The sequence below is a fragment of the Propithecus coquereli genome, unplaced genomic scaffold (assembly GCF_000956105.1).
Source record: "Propithecus coquereli isolate 6110/MARCELLA unplaced genomic scaffold, Pcoq_1.0 Scaffold31, whole genome shotgun sequence".
NCBI classification, from domain to species: Eukaryota; Metazoa; Chordata; class Mammalia; order Primates; family Indriidae; genus Propithecus; species Propithecus coquereli.
Genome location: NW_012148730.1, coordinates 4724425 through 4752300, shown reverse-complemented (window position 1 = coordinate 4752300; position 27876 = coordinate 4724425). Strand labels below are relative to the sequence as shown.

Here is a 27876-nt window from a genome sequence, read left to right as displayed (position 1 = left end):
GGCCTGGATAATTTCTTACATTAAAATCTAAGAGTCAAACAAAAGATCCTTCCTTCTAGTTGAAATATATAACATTACATTCAGCATAGAAGTAAAAGACAAGTATAAAAAATTATTTTCATTAAAGGCTATATCTTTAATTTCAGATGGTATTTGTAGAGATTTTATTACTAATTCTTTTAGTATTTGTGAGTCTACTATGGTTGTCAGTTATCCTTTATGACATAATTTATAAGATTACTAAATAGCACATTTTCTAAGCTGAAACATTTAGAATACCATTATGCAATTCTTTAATAACCAGAAATTGGAAGAAGAGTGCTAGATGGAGAGTTAACCTCCGAATCGTGTTATGTACTAGGGAATTAGGGTTACATTTGTAGTGGCATGGAAACAAATTTAAGAATAGAGTGTAGTATAACTTCATAACATGGCTCATTTTTAATGTCAGAGATTAAGTATATCATGTGAAATATGGCATTGCTATGCAGTAAAAATCTAAAATAGTGCAGGTAGCATGTGATAGAGGCATTATCCTAGCCCTTAGTGTGCAAACAAAAGGTGTTTATCACTGTCATAATGTTATTTCCCCTAATATTTCTTTTCTTTTAATAAATTATTGCAGATAAAGAAGTAATATAGGTTAAATGAATTTATGTATAATTGCATTCAATTTACATATATACGTATGCATTTATGTTCACATATGTGTACGTTCACATATGTATGTGTTTTAAATGGCCACTTGCCAGATCTTTAAAGTTGCCTTCCAATCTTGGTTGAGAATCATATTAGAAATTGTTTTTGTTTTAGGCATATTTATACAAATGACATGCTAATTTATACCTTTAAAAATATATTTGCATGTGGCATAATTTGGAAAGACACAATTTTATTAAAGTATTTGGATTAACAAATGTTAGTGTCAAATGCAAAAGCCCACAGCAATAAAGTTGAAAATTTAATTGTAACTAAATTTTAATGTATTCATCAAATGCATGTCCCACTATATTGAATGAAAATATATTGTTCATAATTCTCACTTTGGAGACCCCTTTGAAGACAATAAAAGTGTACTTTCAGGACAAAAAATAGTCCAATCAGTGGTCCCCAACCTTTTTGGCACCGGGGACCATTTTTATGGAAGAGAATTTTTCCACGGACTGGGGACGGGGCAGGGAGATGGTTTCAAGACGATTCAAGTGCACTACATTTATTGTGCACTTTATTTTCTTGTTATGAGATTGTAATATATAGTGAAATAACCATACAACTCACCATAGGTTGGGGACCCTTGGATAGTACGTAAATCAGATCCAATGTTCTCCTGAGTTTATTCTTATGAGTTTTAATGTAATTTTTTTTAAGAAATGAATTAAAAAACCTAGTAATATCATTCAGGGTACATTTCTGTAAGTTTAGGCATGTGATTCTTTATGGGAGAGTACAAAAAGTAATTAGATGTATTCTGTGAGTTCGAGGAGAGGCCGAACATACGATATAGAAGGGGCAATGCCAAAGGGAAAGGAAATGAGTATAGGGAAGGGCCATATTTTTAATTACTTCCAAGGCACTTCCAGGGCACTGGTATATGTTCTATAACTGTTGATCTCTGTTTTTATGAAGCGCTAACTCCTTGAAGCACAAAATTACATGTGTGTGCCCGAAGGCATACAGAAAGAAAACACCAGAAACCATAATGGACTCTTAGCCACTGGTTTAATATGTACAGTTTTCGAGAGGTCTGGGAGTCCAGCTGAATCTTCTGATTTTGATTAGTTTTTCAAGAAGGAAAAATATAAATACTCTTTCAAACGAAACTTAACCACCGAAAATTTAAGTTAGATTAGAGATGGTGCTTTGAGATTTTCTTCTTGCTTAAAAGTAGGTTGTTAATAGCAAAAGGTCTTTTGTAACGAGTGTTTGCTGTAAACTATGATATATTCTTATAAATAGAAGTCTTTTAACATTTATTTTGAAGTTTTTCCCAGTTCTTAAAAAGCGAGTTCAGGAAAGAGAGGCACTTTACAGGCAAAACCAAGTAACTTGTCAAACCTAATTCTCTTATTTGTGTATTTAGTATCTAAATCTAATTTGACTCTACTAATATCCAACTTTAAGATAGCAATTACCCTTTGGTGCCTAAAGATGACTCTGCTTTTAATAAAACATATTTAAATAGATAGCAATTGTTTTAGTGGTAATTCAAAGACTTCAATGATATTCCCTTTTGGGAAGCTACTTGTTCTAATGGTTCTGGCAAATCTTCAGCAGGGGGTGATGTGGGGCCCATGAGAGCGAGTACCTGGTTTACTTCTATAGAAAGCAATAATAAAAGGAACAAATAAACACCTCGTGTAGCTAACAGTCAGATGTACCACTTAATATTTTCAGGTGGCAACTGCACTGTCATTTATATAAACTCCTTTTCATTAACTATAAAAAACAGCGCTTGCTTGCCAGCTGTTTGGAAAGCATTGTAAGATCAGTAAAATGACAAAACAGTCAACCTCACATTCATGGTAGATACAATGAACTAGTAAAATAATACATTTTTTAAATCTATCTTTTGCAAAAAGAATTTTTGCTTTTCACCTTTTGCATTTTTTAATGACAGCGCCTCAATTTTTCTTTTTGTTGTTTTTTCCTGTCTAATCTAACAGACATACTGTGATAGTCTGTACTAAAACACAAAGGTTTGAGAGATCTGGAAGAACCTACGAATAGTAGAGTCAAAAAGACCTGTGCAGCTTAAGACTCAAATATGTCGATGCCCAGAAGAAAACACCACTGACCTGCTCTTTCTATATTCTCTATTCAGTGATAGTGCAGTGATAACCTAAATCATCTCTATGGGACTGCTGGAAAGCTATGCAAGTAAATCATTTTTTAAAAACATGTATCACTCATCTTAGACTTTAGAAACATTGACGCTAGTGATGATCATTGTTTGTGTACATGGCTATGGATGAAGAAGTAAATGGACACCCTCCATCGTCCACTGCATCCATGTGAGCAGGCTCTTCCGTGGTTGGCCTTGTGCCTGATGAGTGCAGTCTGCATCTGCAACTCTGCTTCTTAGAGACGTAATGTACTTGACAGGATTGCTCAAGGAGAGAAAATACATATACGCATCCTCAGGAATACAGGACCATCTGGTTAGAATTACTTTGAAAGGCTATATTCAATATTAGTAGTTGACTGTTAATACAGAGAGCAGGAAGGACATTATATTATAATACACAGTAGTAGTCCAGTGTGGGCACTCACTCAAGTGTCTTAGGCAAGAGTAAGTTTTGCAGCACTTAGTTTTCCTTCCTGATGTTTCTTTAGGTATTTTGGTGTGGTGCCTGGTTTTCAACTCTGGTTAAATATTTCTTAATGCATAGTTCTAGGAGGCTTCATTTTAATGCGATCTACTTTATTTAATCTAGGGCATTTGCATCGTTGTTTCTGTTCTTTAATTTAGTCAAGGGAAAGTAAATTATTATACTCTTTGGAGTAGAAAGTCTTTGTGAATTTAAGTATTTGTTGTATAGAAGTCTAGCAAACAAAATATTCTTTTTAAAATATGGTCAAATACAAATTGAAAGCAACTACCATCTGTAGAAAATTTTTCATAAAAATCATTGACTGAAGGAACAAAAGCATGTCCTTGTGTATACCAACCTTTCTTTATGCATTATCCACTAAAATGACATTTCAAAAGATTCACAGTGGGTAGCATATGGAATACTCCATAAACACTGATTAGATTTAATAATGTTTGTATCACTGTTTGGGAACATGTACAAGGAATGCGACAGCCATATATTATTAACATCAAAATAACTCAGAAGAAAAGCTCCTAATTAAAGCAGTGCTGGCTTAGAAACTTAGCAAAATCGCAGCCAGAAATAACCACCTACCCACCTGCCCAGGACTTGGGGCTTTCTTTTATGCATGCAAAACAGACTTGATTCCTAGAGCTTTGAGATGGCGGCTATGAAAATTATAATGGGCTGTGACAATACCATTTTCAGCCTGTCCAAAACTGCACAAAACCTATTCTCAGAAGGACAACATTGCTGTTCGAGTTGAGGTTTCAGCCAAGTGGCATCAAAGGAAAGCAAGATTGTGGTCTGCAGTTCTGCTGAGCTGCACTGAGTGACTCTCCATGATTGATTAATATCCTTTTGCTTTGCAAATGTGCATATATTAAATTCAGCATCGCAATTGCAAAGATTCACTCATGGCCTGCCATGGTTATTGATGCACACCTGTCCCGGGAGCATTGCATGTAGTTCATTTGTGTTTTCATAGAAGGGATCTCTAGGGTATTTTTAATTGGCTATTTCTACAACAGTGAAACAAGAGCAGATTAAAAGTAAATAGGAGAAGGAGATTGGTTTATTGGACAGTCTGAAAATCTGTTTGAGAAAGATCCCCACCACTTATAAACTGAATAGTTATACTATAATTAATTTTTATCCCTGTATACTAAACTATTAAGAATGCTCAACAGGTTTTATTTTTATGGGCAAGGATCTGTGGTCTTAGGAAATTTCTTTGTTATATGTTTAGCCCTTTTTCAAAGTTGACCTTTTCCTAATACTTACTTTGCCTAATAGCATTTTTCATACCCTTCCCTACAATCCATTTAATCAATTCCTTCTTAATTGATGTAAAATCAAAGATGCTCCTCCAGAAGAAGCAATCACTTTTCTTCCCTATTGTCAGTTTGGGGCATGTGTTTTCTTGTTTTGTAATAGTATCAAAACATATAAGTAAATAGTATTTTGGGAGTTTAGTTTAATCATATCACTCTTTTGCTCTAGAAATATATTATTGGTTCCCTAAGTATTAAGTCATCTTATTGCTTTCTCTAGGTCTAGCATCTATCATTGTTCTTTTTTAGATTATGCATTTTAGTTTCAATCTAATTTAGATAAAATGTAATTTTTATTAGCTAAAATTCCTATATCAATAATAAATGTGCAAATATTTTAAAGATTCTTTGTCACATGTTCTTTTACATACTTATTCCTATTTTTCTACTTTTATGTTATTTTGATTAGAAAAAATAATTTATAAACTGATAATTTATTAGCACAATTCACAAAATGAGCTCAAGATACTTCTTATATATGCTAGACTAATTTACAGCCACATTCATCATTTTTTTGCTAGTACAAAAAATTAGTCTATTTATCCAAATTAATTTTCATCTACTAATGAATATGAGGAAGCACTGTACATCATTAAAAGTATTTATTCGTAGATTATTTTCCCAAATGTGTTACTATATAAACATATTTCTTCCAACCCCCCCTTTTCTATCAAAAAATAGCTTTAAGGCATCACGGTAAAAATGATAATGTATTTATAGACAGGCTAAATCAAAAGCAGTAAGGATGAAAGAATCAGATTAGACATTCCATTTGCTTACTCAATATGGTGTCTTATGCCCAGGTTCCCATCTTTATAGAACTTATTGGGTATGTTTCACCCACACTGCAATCTAACTGATTTTCTTTTCTCTGCCATCTGCTGTTCAGTTAATATGTGTTTGGATGTGTGTTTTATGCAAAAGAACTAACAGCCTAACATTTTGGCACACTTTGCTCGTATGTCTTGACAATGTCTGGGCATTTGTGGATAAAAGAGATATATTTTTGTTTTACATGTAAGTGAGTATAAATCACTGTCCCCCACCCACCCGGCTAAAATGAGAACACATTGAGAGGCTAAAAGGAAAGAGTCCACATTTAAAAAAGAAACAAACGCTAAATCTTATTTCAGAGTGATTCAAGTATTGATATATAATAGAAGCATACATTAATAATTACAGTGTTTTGGTTTTGGTTTTTTTGAAACTATTCCACAAAACTGGGCACTGGTATATATCACTTGTTCTATCAGTTGTTTAGAGCTTATCTCTACATCTGAATTTCCTTAGACCAGCCAGTGACTACTTTTAGTATTCTCAAGTAGCAACATGTCCTCCAAAGCACTAGGGTGTTGCAAAGGGGAGAGCACGTAGGAGGGAACCAGCCAGGTTCTCAACTTTTGGTCAGCTTAACCATAGAATTTTTCTGTTGTGGCTAATAGATCTAACTCCATTGGTGTCCTCAGGGTAACTCCGTAACACTTAAAAGTCTTCTCTTGGCATTGTCACAAAGTAGTTCTAAAATGTAGGTCTCAAAGTCTATCTGGGCACATCTACTGGCATCTTTTTCTTCTGTTCTTCCAATCCTAGACACACACACATACACACACACCTCACTTTTTCTCTGGGATCTTAAGCAAACCCTGTGTGTACTGAATTGTCCAAAGAAGGGGAAAGCACTGACCTCTCTCCCTTGAACTTGCACAGAGCCATGCAACTACTCAGACATACAAGTAAAAATTTGGATTTTGTGTGTGTGTGTGTGTGTGTGTGTCTGTATACAGAGTTAGTGATCTAAATGAAAGTTTTCCTTTTTTTCTTCTTTTTTATTATGATAGAAAACACATTCCAACAAGCCTGAGCAACATAGCAATATCCCATCTCTAGAAAAATTTTTAAAAATTATCCAGGTGGAGTGGTGCATGTGCATCCCTGTAATCCCAGCTACTAGGGAGGTTGAGGTAGAAGGATCATTTGAGCTCAAGAGAGGGAAGTTGCATTGAGCTATGATGACACCACCGCACCACTCCAGCCTGGGAGTCAGAGCGAGACCCTATCTCAAAAACAAAACAAAACAAAGCAAAAAAAACTATGACATGAGATCTACTGCCTTAACAAATTTTTAAATGTACGGTAGTACATTATTGTTAACAATAAGCACAGTATTGTATAGGAGATCTCTAGCACCTTCTCATCTTGCATGACTGAAACTCTATACCCATTGAACAGCAGCTCCCCACTTTCCCCTCACCTTAAGCCCTGGCAACCACCATTCTACTTTCTGTTTCTACGAGTTTGACTACTTTAGATACTTTATATGAATGGAATCATACTTGTAAGTGGAATCATATTGTATCTGTTCTTCTGTGACTAGCTTATTTCACTCAGCATAATGTCCTCAAGGTTTATCCACGTTGTAACATATGACAACATTTCCTTCTTTTTTAAGACTGAATAATATTCCATTATATGTATATATCACATTTTTTTTATTCATCCGTCGATGGACATTTAGATTGTTTCAACCTCTTAGCTATTGTGAATAATACTGCAATGAACGTGGGAGTGAAAATATCTCTTCAAGATCCTGCCTTTTTCTGTGTTTTTAGTCTAAGTGCTGGCTTTGAATAACACATTGACATTGAAATATATATGGTTCCTAAGATCACGTAATTTTTTGAGATGTCAGAAACACCTAGAGACAGCAAACACATTAAAGATAGATTTGCAGTCCTAGTTTATATCCATGTCACAAACCGAACACAACTGAAGCTATTTTTTTATTTTTTGTTTTCCTCAAGCAGAAAATTTTCACAGGGCACATTTTTCTCTCTCTCACAAAAGAAAGAAAAGAAAAGGAATGTGTTCTTTAGAAGTAACGCCACTGTATTTGAACAGCTTCTTCCACATAAAGCATCTACAAATGTCTTTCAGAATTAAGTGCAATTTCATGTTTAAGACATATATTAAATTGATACTAGAAAAAACACAGAATCCACCAGTGACTCAGTAAAATTAATTAATTCTTACATGTGTGTTTATATAGATACACATGCATATACACATAAATGAGTATATATTTAGGAAACCTTGAAAAATAGAGTTGCTGAAGAGCTAAGAAATGTAGTACAAAAAAAACAACTTTGTCTGAGAAATTTTTGTAGTGAAAATAAAATTTTCCTAGTGGAAATTCTGGCCCAGAGTTGGGCCAGAATAGATATTACCTCTATTGAATAAATGCAGGGAAACATTGTGAAGCATTTGACTGCCATGATTGAGGTATTAGATTAAAGCTCTTTATATCCTGAAATGCACTTGCTTTCAACCATGCAAAAAGTTTTAGTAAGTGAGGAAGAGATGAGGGTTAGGTTAGGGTTATGTGGTCATCTAAGAAAATTTATATAAGGTGATGGCATGAATGGATTCTGATAAGTGAACATAGATCTTCAAAGCTCAGAGAACTAGGAGTTGGAAGTTTAATTTCAGGAGTGACAAACAGCCCAGATTGAAAAGAAATTAGAGTCCTCAATAAGCAACTGGGTTGCAAAGTATAAAGTTGTCTTTCAATGCCATTATTTGAGAGTAACATGTCTGTCTTTGAGATAGTTTAGGTTAAATTCAGAATGAGGTTGCCATATACTTACAGGGTCCTTAACTCTGTTTTAGAGATTATAGGACATACAAAAGATGTGCAGAATATATTCAGTCTAGAATAGGAAGATTACATAAATTAAGCAACCAGCTTAAATAATATATTCAAGTGTTTCCATTTAAAAAGTGGAAGTATTCACTTTTTATCAAGATGTTAGTGCTTTCATTTAACCTGAATACTTATAGAATCTAGCATTTTACAGTTGGAAGGAAGCTTATAGTATTTCTACTCTAATTGCTTTATTTTGCAACCAGCAATCTGTCCATGCAAAAAAAAAAAAAAAAAAAAAGACTTAATCTCTTGCCTTAGTTCATAGGTCTTCAAATGCACAGAGTTGGCTCTTATCTTTATTAGTAAATTTGATTTGGAAGATTTTTTTCCCTTTTTGTTGCCACTTCTTTACCTCACTGGAGATTTTAGTTAAGTAAGGAAAGATAAACAAGAAATGGAAAAGCAGTATCAGCTGAATTTGAAACCACTACTTAAATTTTAAAAAGCATGATTGGAAATTGTCTATAATTCAGAATAATATTAATAATTCCCAAACCTAAAATGGAGCATTTGAAAATTAATGTAGGAAAAATACTTATAAAATGGGGACAAGAGAAAAATAAAATGTCCTAAGAATTTAGAAAGTTATATTAAAGGGTAAAACCAAACCCAAATATCCACATACTCATTCCAAAGCAGCAGACATGTCAGAAGTAGCTAGTACCATAAAAATTAAAACACACACACACCGACACACACACACACACACAGACTGCACAATAATAATGAGAAACATAGTGATTCTCAGATACTTGGCATCACTGTTTCTAACTAATTTCCTAACTGTATCTAGTTCTTCTTGAGTCTGTAGTTATATTTCTTAAACTCCTTTTTACCTTAATTCTGTCACTATTCAAAACAATAAAACTTGATTCCCCAGAGACCTACATTTTGGCAAAATTCACAGACTACCCCTTTGGCTTCACTGATGTTTGTAGTAAAGTGATCTTTAATGATCATTGGAAGCTGTTAATGCAGACCGTAGGATCTGATATTTTGCTCTCTTAGACTTAATATTTCCAAATAATTCTGCATTACGGGGAAGCATACCAAGGCCAAGCATATTCAGACTCAAGGAATGTTCACTGAACCAAAGAGAGAGTTAAGGGGGCCTTGGTAACGTACTGTCCTGATGCAGCTCTGACTGGACAAGAGGAAGTGGCCCTGCCTTTGCTCCATTTGCTTTGCTTTTGCCCTTCTCACTGTTGCTGATCTCCATTTGAACAAGGAGTCCACATCTTTCAACTGCTTGTTAGCTACTACCGTACCAGTGTTTCACAGACATCTAAAACTCAGTGTATCCAAAAACTAGTCACTATCCTCTTCCCCCCAAATAGTGCTCCCGTTTTTGTTTCTCAAGTTCCATTAAAAAAAATAAATAAGCTTATAGAAAACGTACTCTGAGTCACCCAGGCTAGATCACTCACGTGGCATCCTCAATAATTTTCTCTCTGCAACTGCTAATATCTAGTCAGTCACCACACCCCATGGATTCTACCTCCCCCATATTTCGTATATCCATCCTTTGCTTTCCATTTGCAGTGCCTTTCTGTTAGCTTCCCAGGTGCTCTCCCTGGGTCCAGTCTCTCGTTTCCCCAAACCGTCCTCCCCACTGTTTCCAGAATTAGATTCTTAGAAACAGGTAAGATCAAGTTACTCCTTTGCATAAAAACCATTGATTATTCATTACCCACAAAGAAAACTTAAAAACTTTAACATGCATCCCAGTCCTTTCCAGGCTCGTGCCCCTCTGTATCTCCCTCTGTGCCCAAACTACCTTATCCCAGAATAGTCACAGTTCCTTGATAACTCTGCATACATTGACACCTTTGCTCATGCTATTGTCATTGCCTGCAGTGTCTTCTCCCTGGATAGAAAAATCCTTTCCATACCTCAAACTGAAACGTGAAAGTTACTTCCTTCTGAAACCTTTCCTAATTCCAAAATCACTCCTTTCTATGCGTTCCCACATCTTTCTTGAATTCTTTTGTGCAATTTATTTTATTTTGCCACACGCTTTTTTTTCTTAATAGAGGAAGCTGGTTCAGTACATAGTTTCATATTGCAGGAAAGTGGGGAAGGGTACCCAGGTTCAAATCCTCAATCCACCACATACTGTCTAGATGGCATTGAGAAAGTCAGTTGACCTCCCTGAGGCTAATTTCGTTGTGTGTGAAATGGAGTTAATAATAGCATATATAGGCCATAGGGGCATTGGGAGGGTTAAACAAGATGACGCTTATTAAGCATTTAGTTCAGTGCCTGGTTCATTGTAAGAGTTCAATAAACATTAGTTTCTTCTACTGCTGCTCTGCTGTTATTTATCTGTCTCCCAACACTGTTTATAAATTCAGTGAGGGTTAGAAGACATGTCTTATCACTTTACCTTCTTTTCCTCTACTTAATCCCTAGCAGTTTCTTAGACATTATCACCACATGATAAATGATGTGGAGAGCTAAATGTGAGGTAGGGCTGGAGGTAGTACTTGATCAAATTAACATCTGTGTATGCATACTATGAATATTAAATAATAATGCTAACATTCCAAAATATACACGTCAATCTCAAAAATTTATAATCGTAACTCTTCCGTTACTCTAAACGCAACTATTAATATGCCAATCTTGGGAGTTTATGTATAGCCTACCACCTATTATTTTTTGACTGCCTTTGAGTCTACGGAACATTCTTGATAATTTATCAATTACTTTCGTTGGAAATTTATATGTATCACAAACTCTTCTCATTAGTAGTTAGGAACTAGCAAGTAGACTTACTATCATTTGGACATTATTCTTCGTCCTAGATTTGTTTGTTATTGTTGTTAATGTATGTGTATGTTTTAATTTAGGTAACATTTTGTATGCCTTTGAGCAAAGGAAATCGGATCCTACCACCTCTTGAATGACTTACATTTTTCTCAGAAAAAATTTCAAAGTGCTTAATAGACCTGTAGAATCTGGTCCCTACCTACCTCAGGAGCCATCTCCCTCCCCCCTCCCTCTTATTGCATAGGCTTTGGCATCCATAGCCTTTTCCCTCTTAATTTGTGTTCCTAGAATATTTAATATCCTTCCAAACCTTTCCTCACCCTCCCCCAATCCTCCTTCTCCTGGCTGTTACCTTTCCGGTGTCCGTTTTAATGTTTCATCCTTCAGGAGTCATTACCAGACTCATGCCCCACCCCTGTCCCCCGCAAGTCTAAGTTAGGTCCCTCAATAAACACTCATGACAGCCTATGCTTTGCAATCACAATTTTCAATTTGCCATTTAAAAAATGTTTTGATTTATTGGTTTAATGTATGTTTTCCCCACTCAACTGTCATCCCCCTGGAAAGCAGTGACCTTGTCTGAATAGTCACTATTCTATTGTCAGCACATAGAAGATACCTGGCACGTAGTAGGCGTTTAATCAATATGTTTGAATGAATGAGTGAAGAAATCACTCTGTTGGGTGTCTAAGAATGCAAATATAGACTCTGCCTCCAAAGAAAGGATAAAAAGAAAGGCGCACAAAAGACATAGGTAGTGAATAAAGAAAGTGGGTGGAGAAAAATGGGAGTGCTGAGTGTACTTCTTATCTCAGTAATAACCATCACATTTGTGGCTTTAACTACAGGCCGATTTAAAAGCATTTTCTTTAGCCCAGCTGACTGAGACCATATGTGGAAAAGTGGGGTCATTACAAAATATTTTCATCTCTGTGGTAGCATAATTGCCTACTATATGTTAAAAACTGGAGACTTCGGTTCAAAATCCTTATCATTGAATGTTGTATCTTTGTTATATTATTTAACTGTCTTATGCCTCTGTTTTATAATCTGATTTTTAAAAGAATTTTTTAGTCTATATCCTGAACCATCGTAAAGTATTATGTTAAACCCAAATGAAAATTAATATATGCATTCCGTATTATCCTTGTTAGTATTTCACATTTTTAAATATTTGCCAATGCATATTCATCACATAATATGTGGTTTGTAAGTAAATTTCGACTGCTTTAATTATGCCTTAATCTCATTTTTAAAAGGTATTTCTTTGAAATATTAATATTAATAATTCCTAACTAAAAATTATGCAAATTAAATGGAAAAATTCATGTTTTGTTTTTAGCATTTAGAGGAATCTTTTTCTGACAGGTTATAGAAACTGGAAATGCTGTCTATGTTTTTTAATGGATTATATATTTGTGACTTCCTTTTATTTGAATGGGTAATTATGCCATGTTGCTAACTAAAGCTTGTGTGAAGGTTAAGTGGATCTCAAGTTGATTTTTCCATGTTCTTCAACAATCCAGCAGTAATGATATTTAATATTTCAAGTTTTTTATTGAAATTGTAAGTAATGCACTACCTATTAAGATGAGAAATTGTAAGAACTTATTTGACTCAATTAGCTGTGAGATATATAAACTCCTTCATCCCCAATGCTCTGCTAATACTTATCCCAGTTCTTATGGAATACGTTTTCTGTGGTAACAGTTACTCTTTACATCAAAATTAAGTAAAATGATAAACAGTTCTCTCTACCTAGTATTCGATGAAGTGATACTGTTTCACCAGTTAGAGGGCAAGGATCACAACACTTACCTTCAACCAGTTTATACACATGTAGTTATAGTCAAAAACAATACAAAATGTACATAAAAGTGTAAAGAAAATAACCTACTTTCTATTTTGATACAAGCCTATGGAGGAATCACAGTTATTTCAGGTTGAACTTTAAGTCCATACTGTTACTATATTACTAAGGAATGTAATCTATGAATTTGTATATTGTCACACAAAAACATCAATGATGTCAGCTTTAGAGAATGCTACATAGTGCATAAATACCCAAGTAATCGTGGTCACTGCTTCCCTAGGTCAGATTTTCAAATGAGTCAATTTAAAAATGCTTTGTGGGACTTGATATATGTTTTATACATTAACTTTCCAGATTCATTATTGAGACCAAATTGGTTTCAAATTAATAATAATTTCAAAAGGTTAGCATTTTGCCTGCTAGTGTTTTAAAATGCTGCACACATTTTAGTTTATAAACCCTGCAAGGAATACGTCTGTTAGGGAGATGATGTGATTTTAGCTTACAGTTATCTTGAATAACTTCCAAGCTTGAACAATTAGAGATATTTGTCTTTGTAGAACAAGGAACTTGAAAGGGGACTAGTAAAAGGAAAATTCCTCTGAATTGCTTTTTTCCCCCTCATACTTGATAAGTTTGTATGTGTTAGATATGCCCCACTTCACCACCTTCAGGTTATATTTATTTTAGGGTATAAATTACTATGAGTTACCTTCATCTTGGAAGGTCTACTGTTCTCTCAGGGTTCTTCTCATTAAATATTTCAAGGACTTCCAAGGTTGCTTATGCAAATGGGAACAGGTCAGGCTACATTTTGATCCCAGAATAGTCTAATCATCCTCCCCAAAGTGCCCTGTTCTTCGATGCTGTTATAGCTGTTGTCACTATTTCCTGTGGCATCAAAGGCCTGGAAATCTGGGTATTCAGGAAAAAATGCCCTTTGGCTGCCGCTCTTACCATTCCCTTCAGTAGTTCCTCAGGGAGCTGTGTCAGGACAGGTTCTAGCATTAGTTATACAGTGTGTCCGTAACCTGCCTTCCCGTTTCACCCCAACATGGCCGCGGGCTTCTCCCTCAGTGCTCTCAAAGCACAGCTAAGGGCAGGCTGCCTGGCCCAGCCAAGTCAATCACGACAGTCTACAACACACTTTCTAAAGCCTCGGTTATATTCAATCTTAAATAACCCCAAGTAAGGAGTGACAACAGCCCAGTTCAAATCTCTCCTGATGAAACAACCCTTCTCCTCCTCCTCCGTAGACTCAGTCCAGTTAACTATATCCCCACTTTGGATTATAAATAGAACAGAAATCTACAGGTAGTTATAAGTATGAGAAAGAAAATGGCATTTGGTTTCTAGGATCAAAACTGCCTGTGAGCCACCAAATAGCCTTTCATAAAAATGCATTTTGTAATAAATTATTTTTTTTACCAGGCATCCCGCTGACATACCTTTAAGACTTATTTCCTTTAAAGTGTATCCTTAATTTCTGCTCTCTAATATGGGAGATAAATAAAATGGCCAGTTTTAAATTTTATCTACTGTATTAGGGTTCTCCAGAGAAACAGAATCAGTAGGATGGACACACACACACATACACACACACACACACACACACACACACACACACACACACACACATATATATGAGAAGAAATTTATTATGGGAATTGGCTCACATGATTATGGAGGCTGAGAATACCTACCATCTGCCAACTGCAAACTGGAGAACAAGGAAAGGCAGCGATGTAGTTCCAATACAAGTCCACAGGCCTGAGAGCCAGGGGAGGCAATGGTATATATCCTAGTCCCAGTCCAAAGGCCCCAAAACCAGGAACACTGATGTCCAAGGGCAGGAGAAGATGGATGTCCCAGCTCCAGAATAGAGAAAGAATTCACCCTTCTTCACCTTTTTGTTCTATCAAGGCCCTCGATGGGTTGGATAATTTCTGCTCATATTGGTGAGGGGGATCTTCTTTTCTCAATCTACTGATTCAAATGTATATCTCTCCCAGAAATGCCCTCACAGACATACCCATAAATAATGTTTTACCAGGTATCTGGTCATCCCTTAACCCAGTCAAGTTGACACATAAAATTAACCATTATATCTACTAGAGTATCTACTAAGGCAACATCCAGGTCTAAAGATACAAAACTTAAGCTCACCGGCATTATACTGATAAATATATTCACTGTTACATATATAGCTATAAAATGAAATTGATATGATTGAAGCCTTACATTGTTATTAAAATGTATTCAGAATGTCAAGATTGATAAAAATACGTGAATTGATTAAAATTTGTTCTCAAATACACTGAAATATTACCATAAAAATATTCTCAATAAATAAGATTTGTTGTGAAATTTATCTTAAGATTCATAAAAGGGATTTTGGTTTAACTACTCACTGAAGTCAGTACATCTCCCATCCTCCAATGCACAGTTGTAATGAGGCTCTACTCCTTCAACAAATATTTCTTAAGAAGCTATGTAGCATAATGGTTAAGAACATGGGTTCTAGAGCCACACTTAGTTTATTTCCATTTCTGTGACTTACCAACCATGTGACCTTGGGCAAATTTTTTTACCTCAGAAAGCTGTTGTAAGGATTAAATGAGCTAATCCATGGGAAGCATTCCACAGTGCCTCAAAAGAAAAGGTTAGGTATAATTATTATTTTTATTGCTGATTTCCATTCTTTTGTTACTGCTACCATTTCTAGTATGTGTCAGGTACTATTCTAGGTGCTGATGAGTCAGTGGTCAACAAGACAGCTAAGCTCTACTCTCATGGGCTATATTTTTCAGTGGGTAAGGGTGAGCAATAAACAGGTAGATAACCAAAATAAACACAAGAGATAATGTCAGATAGTGATTAAGTTCTCAGCATGAAACAAAATAGGCCAGAAGAAGAGTGATGGGGGTGGATATTTTATTAATAGATTGGATGGTTGGGGAACACCTCTCTAACGAGGTGACATTTGAGCTAAAATTGAATGACCTGGTGGAAAAGAAACGTTCTAGGCAGAGAGAACAACAAGTACAAAGGCCCTGAATTGTCTATAACCTTGGTATGTCCAAGGAACAGAAAGAAGGAAAATGTGGCTAGGCATAGTACATAAGAGGGAAAATGGCATAAGATTAGGTTGCAGAGGCGGGTAGAGGACAGATCATGAAGAGCCTCATAAACCACGGGAAGGAGTTTGGATTTTATTCCAAGCATTGTGGGAAGCTAGGGTTTTCAGGAAGGGATTTACATTTGAGATCCCAATAGATGCTATTAAAAATAAAACAACATTCAAGTAGAGAAGACATGTAGACAGGTGATTATAAAAGTTTGTACCTTAGGGAAGAGTTTGGGATAGGACATATAAATTTGGGAGTCACCAATGTGATATTTAAAACCATGGGGATTGCTGAGATTAACTAGAGACAGAATATAGGTGGAGGGCTCAGGATCAAGCCCTCAGGGTACTCTAATATTTTACAGAAGGTACCAGAGAAGGAGAGGAGGTAAGAGAAAAAACGTTTTAAGCATGAGGGCGTGTGTCACAGAAACTAAGAGAAGTGGCTAAATGTGTCAGATGCCGCTGAGACCTCAAAAGGAGAACAAAGGAGTGAATGTTGGATTTGGCAACATGAAGGTCATTGTCATTGTAAATAATATACTTCTACTGTATGAGAAGAGCTAGCTCTCATGCCAGGGACTGTCATGATGCTTCCATTCTAACCGTAGATGGATGAGCGCCTTTTATCTAGCTTCCACAACTCTAAAATTTGAAAAGTCTCTGCCTTTTTAAAAAGGTTGTTATGAAGAATATGGGGTATAATGGAAGGAAAAGTATATTGTCAATGGTAAAGGCTTACACACATGCAAATCAATGATGGTAGAATTATTTGTCCCATTAGATTATAAACTTCTTCAGGGTGGAGATTAAGACTTTAACGATCATTGTCCATCACAATGCTTAGCGTAGTACCAACCTGCCTGTATCTTGTATTTAATAGCTGCTCAAAAAATAAAATAAAAATTTCCCAAATGAAATAAAGGCATGAAAGGGAATGACGGTATCCAGTTCTTTTCTTACCTGCAGTCCCATGTAGGATTTGGTGACTTGGTTGCAATGGTGGAAGATTTCAGTGCTGACTCACGTCATTTCTCCCTTTTACAGAGTAATCACTTTGAAGATAAGGGAAGGACTTAAAGAGACTGGATTGCTTTCTATTTGTTATTTTGAAGATAAACCATTCCCAGAATTTTAGAAATTTTCTCACTGTGATATACAGACAGAATTTCTGAAATCAGTTTTTGTTCTATAAGAACAAATTCATGAAATTGTGTATCACTACATGGATATGTTTTAGCTGGTGAAAAATTGTGTTATGATAAATGGGGAACATACAAATTTTGCCTTTTTTGTTATCTTTGGCTTTTTCTCTGTCGTACAGATGTTGAGCTTTCTGAAATACACAGTTTAGTGATTTGCATTGCAAATAGATTACAAGCAAGTGACCTTTGCAAAGTGTTTCTGCCTAGCAAGTCCCTGGCATGAATCTGTTTTATTTAAGAAAGAGAGGCTAGAAAACAAAAATCACTTTCTGTGCTAAGAAATGAAGACTCTTATTTCTGCTGCACTTAAATAGGATGTTTAACTTTTCTTAAAATCAAAAAATATATGCTGACAGTCTGAAAGGTAAAATCAGAATGTATGTGAAGCATTATGTACCCTTTTGTTGGTAAAAATAGAGTCTGTCAGAAATGTATTGATTCTTTTAGGTCTATTGATATCAAAATAGACTTGAGGGTTGAAAGATTTAATAATGTCACTTGTTAGCATGAAAGGAGTTGTGTTGTTAATGTGAATGCTAATACATAAGCAGCATAAAAAAGAATAGGTAGGGGGCATCTCACTTTTAAAATCACGGTATATTTCGTGTCAGCTGCAAAGTAATTTTCCAGAAATGGTCTGATTTCCCCATCGACTTCCATTATAAAACGAGATCTGTGTTCCCATGGAAAATAAATTTGGCCCCAGGTTATAATAAAACACACTGAAGAATTCAGAAAACCTTATAAAATCAAGTTTTTCAAGGCACAATTATCAGTACCTGATAAAATAATAGCACCACAAAATAGTAACATACCGTAGTGGATCTTAAAATAGTATGCCCCAGACTGCGTTACTGTCCTTCCCTACGACTCCAAGTCTACTACTTTTCCATCTAATGACATTTTGTTTCTGTGATGATTATTGATTTTTAATGGATTTAACTCTAATTTTAAAATGTTGATTTAGTTTCTTTTATTCTTTATGGTTAGTTTGCTTATCTTTCTCTGAAACATTCTTATCAATTAACAATCAAAAGTTATTAGCCATAGAGGAAAGACCAGAAGGAAATGCACCACAATATTCACAATACTTGTTTCTGAGTTGGAAATGTTACTTGACTTATTTGTTTTTGTATTTCTAAGTTGTAAAAAGGGTTATTTTCAACTATCTAGATCTTCTATAATCAGGAAAAAAGTATTACAATTTGTTTCTATAAGTATAAATTTATATATAGTGAAATATCTTTAGTAGGACACATATATATTTGGTTCATTTTATGCTTTGATAGTGGTTGTTATTATCACTTGTTAAAATTTTTTTTAAAACAGTTATATAATTTCTGGAGATAATAGCGTCTACTTAATTTTCTAGAACATACTACACAAGGCGTGGTCCTGGACAAGCAGCATCAGCATCACCTGGGAACTAGTTAGAAATGTTAATTCTCAGGCCCCTGGGCTGGGGCCCCTACAAACAGCTGTCTGTCTTTCAACATGCCCTTTGGGTGATTAAGGTTCTAAAGCTACAGAAAATTCCCTCTAGAACTGTAGCAAATTATCTTTCACTTTCTCTCCATCTCCTTCTCTGTCCCTCTCCCTCTCCTCCCTTTCTTGCCACATGCCTCTTCCTCTCCTTTGTAGAGGAGAAGAGATTTATTTTCTTACCCATTGTTGGACTTCTATAAAAGACAGATTAATAAGAGAAAAGCATACAAATTTATCTAATGTAAGCTTTATGTGACACAGGAGCCTTCAGAAATGAAGACCTAAAGAAACAGGAAAACTCGTGTATTTTTGCATAGGTTTCATGAAGAGTAGACAGTGGGGAAATCTAACTGGACCAAGTGTATATGAGCCAATGGTGATGGACTGAGGCGGGGTGGTGGGGAGGACTTAGCAAGGCCTGTTTGCTCAGATTCTTCTCTGTGTCCATGTCTCCAGAAATAAGGACATTCCTTTCCTCCAGGTATGGGGGACAGCTCAGAAATGAGGGTCTTATGACCTGCTTCAGAGGCAGGGTAGAGAATTATTTTCTGGCCTGCTTCGGGGGAGAAGGATGAGGGGAAGGTCAGAGAGACCTTCTTGCTTCTGCTGTTTTCTCAAATGCCAAGGTGCCATATTTTGGGGTAGTGTGTCCGAACCCCATCACCTTCTTTTCTCTCTCCCTCCCTCTCCTTCCCCTTCTCATGTGTGTATATATATATACATAATAATTCATATATAGAATTCACTATAACTTCTTTATCTCTGTTTATATAGAATATGAATATTTAAAAAGAAAAAAATAGATGGTTTTTTTTTATGTTTTTTGTTGCTGTTTTTTCCTACCTTGTTCATAAAAAGATATGAGGCAGTTTTCTGGTATTTATATCTATATGCTTTCATTTAGCAAACATTTTGTAACAAACACATTCTGTACAGTTATATATTAAATAGCTCTGCCTAATTTAAAGATTTTCAAAACTCACCAATATAATGACTCTAACAGGTTATTATGGGCTGAATTGTGTACCCCACAAAATTCATATGTTGAAATCCTAACCACCTGGTACCTCAGAATGTGACTGCATTTGGAGATAGGGCCTTTAAAGAGGTAATTAAGTTAAAAGGGGATTGTGAGGGTGGGCCCTAATCCAATATGACTGGTGTAAGAAGAGGAGATTAGGACATAGACAACACAGACAGAGGGACAGACAACTGTGTGAGAACACAACAAGAAGGTGGCCATCTGCAAGCCAAGGAGAGAGGCCTCAGAAGAAACCAAACCTGCCGATACCCTAATCTCGGACCTCTAACCTCCTTCAGAATTGGAGAAAATAAATTTCTGTTGTTTAAGCCACTCCATCTTTGGTGTTTTATCATGGCAGCCCCAGCAAACTAATACTTAAGTATTTTTACATTACAAATGTATTTATAGAAGCAATGGTTTAATTCAGTCTTAACATCTAGTGATTGCCTTTGAATTACTATTGAATCATGTTCCTTAACACAAAGCTACAGCTTCACAAAGAGTGCCAGAGACCAGTATGAAAAACTGTTGACCATGCACAACAACATGATAAAGCTCTATGAGAATCTTGGAGAATACTTCATTTTTGACTCTAAGACAGTGAGCATAGAAGAGTTTTTTGGTGATCTCAGCAACTTCCGAACTCTATTTTTGGTGAGTAATACATCTTAAAGCATTGCAAGGCTTGCTGCTTTTATTTTTAAATGTCTTCTATTGGCATTTTATGTGCCTATTGACTGTATTGATTTCACTTTATAGTACTTTAACTAGAATTGACAGATATACCTGTAACATGGCTAAAAATTATAATTCATAAGCCATGGTTGGTTTAACATATAATGGGGACCTAAATGAATTATCTTCAATATTAGGTATACATGGGAAATATTCTACTGAGATTTTATAGGAAATGAATGGATTGGTACTTAAATGACTCAGATTTTTATATAGCATAATATTATAATTTCACCTAATTTAAAACTTAATACCTAAAATCGTCATTCACTTAATACATGAAAATGCTGTGGTTTATGAATAAGTTTCTTTCCTAGCCTCAATGAGAAACTGATTTTGAATTGGACTATGTAAATGACCTCAGATACCTAAAGTTTCTTTCATAATGTGGCCTCTTATTTTAAACTTTAACTCTTGGGGATAATAGAAAATATTAGCATTAATTTGGAGTGGGCAATTACGGTGCAAGTTACGGCGCTAGAAGGAATCAAAGGCTTTGCTGTGTATATGCTGTGGAAATACATCTCCTCTGCATCCAACGAAAGAGTAGAAGGAAGAGCATACACTGTGATTGTGATGTAACAGAAAGATACGCATAGTAGTTGATATCAAACAGGTAAGAGTCCATATACTGAAAGAAGGAACTTTAGCGATAATCCCCAGCAGAAAGATCAGTTAGCAAACAAATTTATTGCAGTTTGAGGTGTGTTTTTCTCCCCAAAGCAGTGATTTGTTACATAAGACTCCCTCTCTTGATCAATGGCGTTGCCCCATGAAATCATTTGATTTTAGTGTGACTTGTACCATCTGTGAGATATGAATATGCTTGTGGAAGTCAAATTGCTTTCATCTACCAACCCAGGACATAGAACCTAGAGCACACCCCAACAGTTAAACAAGCAGCTTTGGTAAGAGAAGCTAAATCAAAAACTTTTATAAATGTGAGTATCTATCTTCTTTTTTTGCTGAAAATATTAGCTGATTTGGGTCTTTGCCCCTTCAGAGAGACACATATTTAACTTTTTAGCTGACCAGTAACAAATATTAATAGAATGTGTTCTATTGGCAATGAGAAGAGGACCAAGAGAAAGTAGTTAAATCATTTTCAAAACTTAAAAGCTACAAATAATGATATGAACACATAAACACCCAGGTTATATCTACTTGGATTATTTTCAAAAAGAAAACAGAGTATATTAAAACAGAATGGGGACCAGGAAATATACTTCAGTTAACACATTGAAATGATAAATCCAATAAATTATTTTTGTGACAATAATGCCTATCAGTAATTGGAGATATAAAAATAAACATCATTAATATTTTCCATCTCCATTAAAAGGCACTTTGTTTTAACATGTATTGGATCTTAAAAGACTGTCTGTCACATTATATGCTCCTTCACCTTCTCAATACACAGGCCCAGAGTAGCAGATGGTGTACTTCTCCCATTTGGCAACATTCCTTTAATGATAATTTGTGTGTTACAACCTATATGTAGTCATATTAGCCAGATGCTTAGAAGACTTACTAAGAACTATACTTGTATAACTTCTCAATCATAACTTGTTAAAAAAAAATGTAAGACTATTATTTTAAGAACACCTGATTCAGTATCCTGGTACCACCACTAACAAGCTGTGTGGCTTTGAGTAAGTCATTTAGTCTTATTTATCCCGTCTAGGTATCCCTCCCACCCTCCCTTCCCTCCTTTCTTCCTTCCTTCCTATAAAATGAAAGGGTTAGAGTACTGATCTCTAAGAACTTATTCCTCTTTAGTAGTCAGAGTCATGTTCAAGATGGCAGAGCACATGAGTATTACATGTATGTAGGATACGTTTTATGTCTTTTTTCTCTCTATTGACTTCACTGTCCATGTATAATAGCTTGAGTACAGAGAAAGAACTTGTCACATATCATTCTCATTGTCAGTAATTTGACATTCTTATGTCCAGTTTCACGTGCATTTAAGTTAACTTGTTGAGGACGTGTTAAGATTGAATTTCAAAAACAAGTAACCAGATCCTACGATGTGTCAACCAGTCTGAAATACTCACCTAATGCAGTCCTGGCCAGCCATTGCCCTCTGTGCCTTACCACTTCTATCTACAAATTTTTAGCAGCTTGCTGGCATGAGAACTAGGTGTGCAACTTATTAGCTGTTTTGAACTTGGGCTGGTTATGTAACCTCTCTGGGCATTGATTTCGTTATCTGTAAAATTTGGATGATAATTTTAGCCATGTCTTCCTTACCACTATGTGAAAAGACCTCAAAACCCGTGCTGTGCAGATGTAGAGTATTTGCCATTCTCTGACCATCCTTTCAATTATTTATTAAGATCCAACTTGATTTTGGTAGTGCTCTGGTCCAGAGATAAAAGGAAGAGAATAGTCTCTCCCTATCTATGAGTGGAGAAAGACAGATAAATAAATGCACTATAATTTGGTAAGTGCCACCATAGGAATATATTAAGGTACGATAATAATACAAAGGAGGAACTGTCTAACTCTGCCTGCACTGGCCAGAGAAGCCTTCACAGAAAAAGTGACATTTGGGCAGAGTCTGGAAAAATCCATAGGACTTTGACAAGCAGACTCTGACAAGCAGGTTTAAGGGTTTTACACCTGACCTTTAAGCCGAAGACTCCTAAATCAACATCACCAACTTCAGTCAATCATTTGCGCTCACCGTGTTCCTGTTTCATAGTGAGCTTAAAGTGATTTCACTCTCCCAGGGGAGGGAAGAACCCTGAAAGAGAGACAAAAATTGTAATCGCCAGAAGTTCCCATTTTCTTAGTGCTTTGTGTGTTTGGCCTCAGGGTTCTTAGCGCTAAAAAGCATATTGGACTATAGATGGAAGCAATAAAATACCAGTAGTGCTGAGAAGAAAATAAGACTTCTGATTCATGTGCTACCAAAAATTACTTCCAAATGAGCTCAGAGTTTCATCTTGGGAGATCTATTTGGCATGTATAGCATAAACAAAATGCACATACTAAAAAAAATCTTCCTCAGAAAGAGATATCCTCTAAAGGATGGGACAAACAGAAATAAACAAAAGAGGTTGACATTATGGATTAAGACCTTTTTAAAAATAATCACATTCAAGTGCATGAAAGCAGAATTGGGTAATCTCTATGAGACACTGCTCTATTAATTATTAATGTCATTCATATTATATATTACTCATCTAATGAAGATATTAAAGGTATTCAAGAAGAACGTACAATATATTGGTACGGAGATATATGTAATTAGAAACATTTTTAAATTTAGGATGAAGACTGGTCTTCTAGTTAGTTTCTCAGAGATTTCATCAGAGTTTAAAGAATCGATATTATATGGACAAGATTAATTAATAACCCCTAAGTTTAATTTGAATATTTTGTTGAAGAAAATCAAATTCCATATTTATGCAATGTCTAAACATCTTTTTTGCTTATTCTTCTTTATGCTTCAGTCATTCTACTAGTTCAAATAGTTGACTGCATAAACAGTCTTTTTTTCTTTTGAGATATTTTGAATAGAATATTCAAAATCAGTGAACCTTATATATTTCACCACCATGCAGTATCTTGCTTAGGCATAAAAATTAATTTCTGCTGTTGGGAAAGTATTCGAGGCAAGTATTACACTTCAATAACTTTCATAGCTCCAAATAAATTATAGAAAATACTTCTTTTCTCTTTTAAATCTGTCAGTTTCCTGCTGCTTCTGTATGTTTTTGTTTTGTTTTTTTAAGGAACAATATGTTACCCAGGCACTCAATAAATATTTGTTGTGTGTGTGTCCTCATTCTGTACCTCATATCCTAGAAATATAGGAATAAGGCTTTGTAGAATTATTAGATTCATTGACATAACTTGAAAATGTTACACTACTATTAATCATGCTAGCAGATTTCCCCTCAACAAAGTAAGTATGTGCTACTGTTCATTTGATAAATAAACTTTGGAACAGCTCTTAGATGAGCATTAAAATGGCTAAGTGTTAGGAGGCTAAGTGATCTTAAGTGATCATGGAGTTTTATGCCATCGTTCAGTCTTCTTGCTTCTACCTCCTAGATATCTTTTGAATCCATCCATTTCTCTCCAAGCCCACTGATGCTGTCTGAGTTCTGGGCCTCCACCATCTCTCAGCTGGACCATAACAGTGACCTTCTGAGTGGTGTCTGTGTCACTTCTCTTAGCCATTCCTATCTTCTAATCCATTCACCACATAATAGTCAGAAGAAAATTAAAAGCAAAAGGAACCAAACAAGATAACCTTACTTTCCTGACTTAATATTCTTTCATGACTTCCCTGTGGCCTCAGGATAAATCTGAACTTTTAAAAATTAAAAGAGCTTGCAAAATCAAAAGAGCTATGCTTACTTAAAGGCCAGACCACCTATGGCAGGCCCTGAATGGGCCACAGTCACTTACAGTGAACTCTCCTCCCGGATTGGGAAAAGTCAAGTCTGGAAAGTGGAAGCAGCAGAACAAGACAACAGCAACTTCTTAAGAGGACCTGAGCCTCTTAGAACAGAGATAAACTCTGGAAGCATAGTATCGACACTAGAGGAAGGCCGAGAGACCAATGTGTGATTGTCATTGTTCTTTAATTGTTCCCATAGCTGGTATGACATGGGGAGTTATGATAACCGAGATCACTCTTATGTTAATTCTAGGAATGTTCATCCTTCTATGTTAAGTAATTGTTCTTTTAAAATCTAAACTTGTCTGAAAGCTCCCTGTGTAGCCATGTTGGCTTATGGAGATACTTAATTTAGAGAAACTCTCATCTCTCTTAAGCCGTCTTCTCCTTTACAAGTCCTCAATCATGTCTAAATCTAAACTATAATTGGAAAGCCAACGTGTGCATCTGCATTTAGTTAGACTCAAAAGACTAAATTGACAATATACAGAAAATTTTATTCATTTATTAAAGGTAATTTGCCTTTAAGGAAACAAGGGTGAATTTTTACATAAAAAGATTGTGTGAATAATTCCTGATCCAAAAAGACTAAGTTATTTTGACACATTTTTAAACCTTCAATTCACAAAGCACTTGACATTTTAAAAAAACCCCGTTAGTTCAGTATTATAAAAATGATGGACTTATGTAAGAAATCAAATATATTGTTCAGCAAAGTAGGATCTTAATCAGTAATAAAAACTCTGATATCTTGAATGCCATCACCCAAAGATGTCTATTAGATGCCTCATAAGTTGATGCTTCTTTGCTTTGCCAATAAAATCGTAATTAATATTATGAAAATGACCTTGAGAAACTGCAAGACCCCGATGTGCCTCTGAATAATATAGTGTTTTTTGTAAGCTAAATGTCTCCAGCTCTCATCACTTGTACATTCAGACGGGTGTCACTTTAGTAACAATAATCCAACTATCCCAAGTTATCCCTTCTTTCCTCCCCCACTGGCAGGACTCAAGCTCCTTGCAGAGTCTCCACCGCCACAAGTACATCAGAAGTCATCTCATATGTGCTGAAAACATGTCATCTATAGTTGCATTTGACATTTGCACACAAATGATCAAGTACCTACTATTCTGGAGTGATGAGAATATACCATTGAACAAAACAGACAAAGTCCCTGACCTTCCTATCTTGCTATGGCTCCAGATCCCCTCTGCTAAATGCTTTTTGCCAGCAAAGCTGCTTAGGGTCACCTTCAATGAAAATACTTATGTGTGAGCCAAGGATGCAGTCTCCTACTGCTCCTGTTTTGCCACCAGTCCTTGAAGTACCATCGTGGCATTATGCTCAGTGCAGAACTAGCCATGTTTCATAGTACACTTCATAAAAACAGTTCCTTTCGCTTCTCTTCTGATCTCTTTCTCCTTGGAGGCTTTAAAAAATGTTTCAAGTCCTAGAGACCCAGAGGGAATCCTAAAACCATAAACCCCTTCATTGCCCTCCTTCCTCCCCTTTGTTCAGGTACCTAGGCATGTATCTTCCTTTCCCTAGAAGCCAGGAATAAATAAAATGCCAGCATAAATCGTTTCATGCAAATAGAGCCCTAAGGGCCCACCAACTCCCTCTAGTTAATCACATACACCCAGATAATTCCCTCTGAGCTCAGCTGGGACCACCTTGGCCACATAGCCTTAGGTTTATTTTGATCTATTGCAACTCTTTGAAAATAGGCAATCCATGTAAAATATATGGTAACTCTATTAAGTAGAATATTTGACCAGAATACCTCATTCCCCAGCTGTGCCAGAGAGCAGACTTTACTGTGTTATACAGATATCATTGAATTCATCTTTAGGAAAAGATGTCACCTATCAACTGTTGTATTCTGTTTGACTGTTTACTTCGGGCCAGAAGTGGTTGTCCTATTTTTCTGATATGATTGTTCTTTGTATAGAAAAGGTAAATATATCATAAGGAACTAAAGGAATATGTAATAATGGCATACATAGTTTAAAGAAAACTCAAATTCCCCAACATGATAAAAATATCTGCTGGTATGAATGGTTTTTAAATATGTATACATTTTAGGTTAATATTATAAAACTAAAAAATACGTTTCTAAAAAATATTTTGAAAAGTTGTCAGAATTGTTTATGAGAAGCTGAATTTTGCCCTTTAAAAATCTAAGACAATATAATGGTCAACAAAGAAAATATTAACAAAATCAGTTCAATGCCTCATTTTCCTGTTAAAGTCTAGTAAGAGCTAGAACCAGGAAACAAAACGCAGTATCATCTTTAGTCCTAGCAACAGCACCTCGTATAGAATTTTTCACAGAAGCGTTTCCCATAAATAAGTTATTATTGAATTATGTCCAAACACCAGGAAGTGGGAAAGTTATAAGATAAGCAATATGGCATACAAGCTGACCTTTTCCAGGGGTCTTGAGATTGGCCAAAGGTATTGATTGCTATTAAAGCATGCCTGTTACAACCTGAGCATCAAAATCCGTGAGGTTAATGCTACATGTGCCACCCTCTCAGCTGAATTTTTCTTCATTTTGCTTCATCCTCATTTGTTTGTCCATTTGATAATCAGTCTTTTAGCCCCAAATAGATGCCCTCGGCCCTATATAAGGCAGTAGGAGGCAGGACTCTCCCTGAAATAATGCCCATTGAACTCCTTTTGTCTGGTATGCCCACTCCCTCGTCCCCTCCCCACTTCCTCCTCCAGTTGTCTACCAACTTGTGCGAGTCACTTCCTCTAAGAAGCCCTCCCTAAGGTTCCTATTTTGGTCTAGATAACCCTTCTGTGTGCTTTCACACCTCCATCCCAGTACATTTTACCCTGGAATGTGTTCATCTCCATATCCTCAGTGATTAGCGCTATAATTAGCCTACCATGGGTCAAGCACAGTGTTAATCATAAGGATATGTATGAGTGGTTT

At 35.7% G+C, this 27876-nt stretch overlaps 1 protein-coding gene across 1 annotated transcript in view; it reads left to right on the top strand.

Annotated features, from left to right (window-relative positions):
* Nucleotides 1-27876, top strand: part of DIAPH2 (diaphanous-related formin 2) — a 914924-nt gene that overhangs the window by 671464 nt on the left and 215584 nt on the right. Inside the window, exon 22 of the mRNA XM_012650030.1 lies at nucleotides 20267-20431. Coding sequence (XP_012505484.1) covers nucleotides 20267-20431 — 165 coding nt within the window. The remainder of the gene's footprint in view (nucleotides 1-20266; nucleotides 20432-27876) is intronic.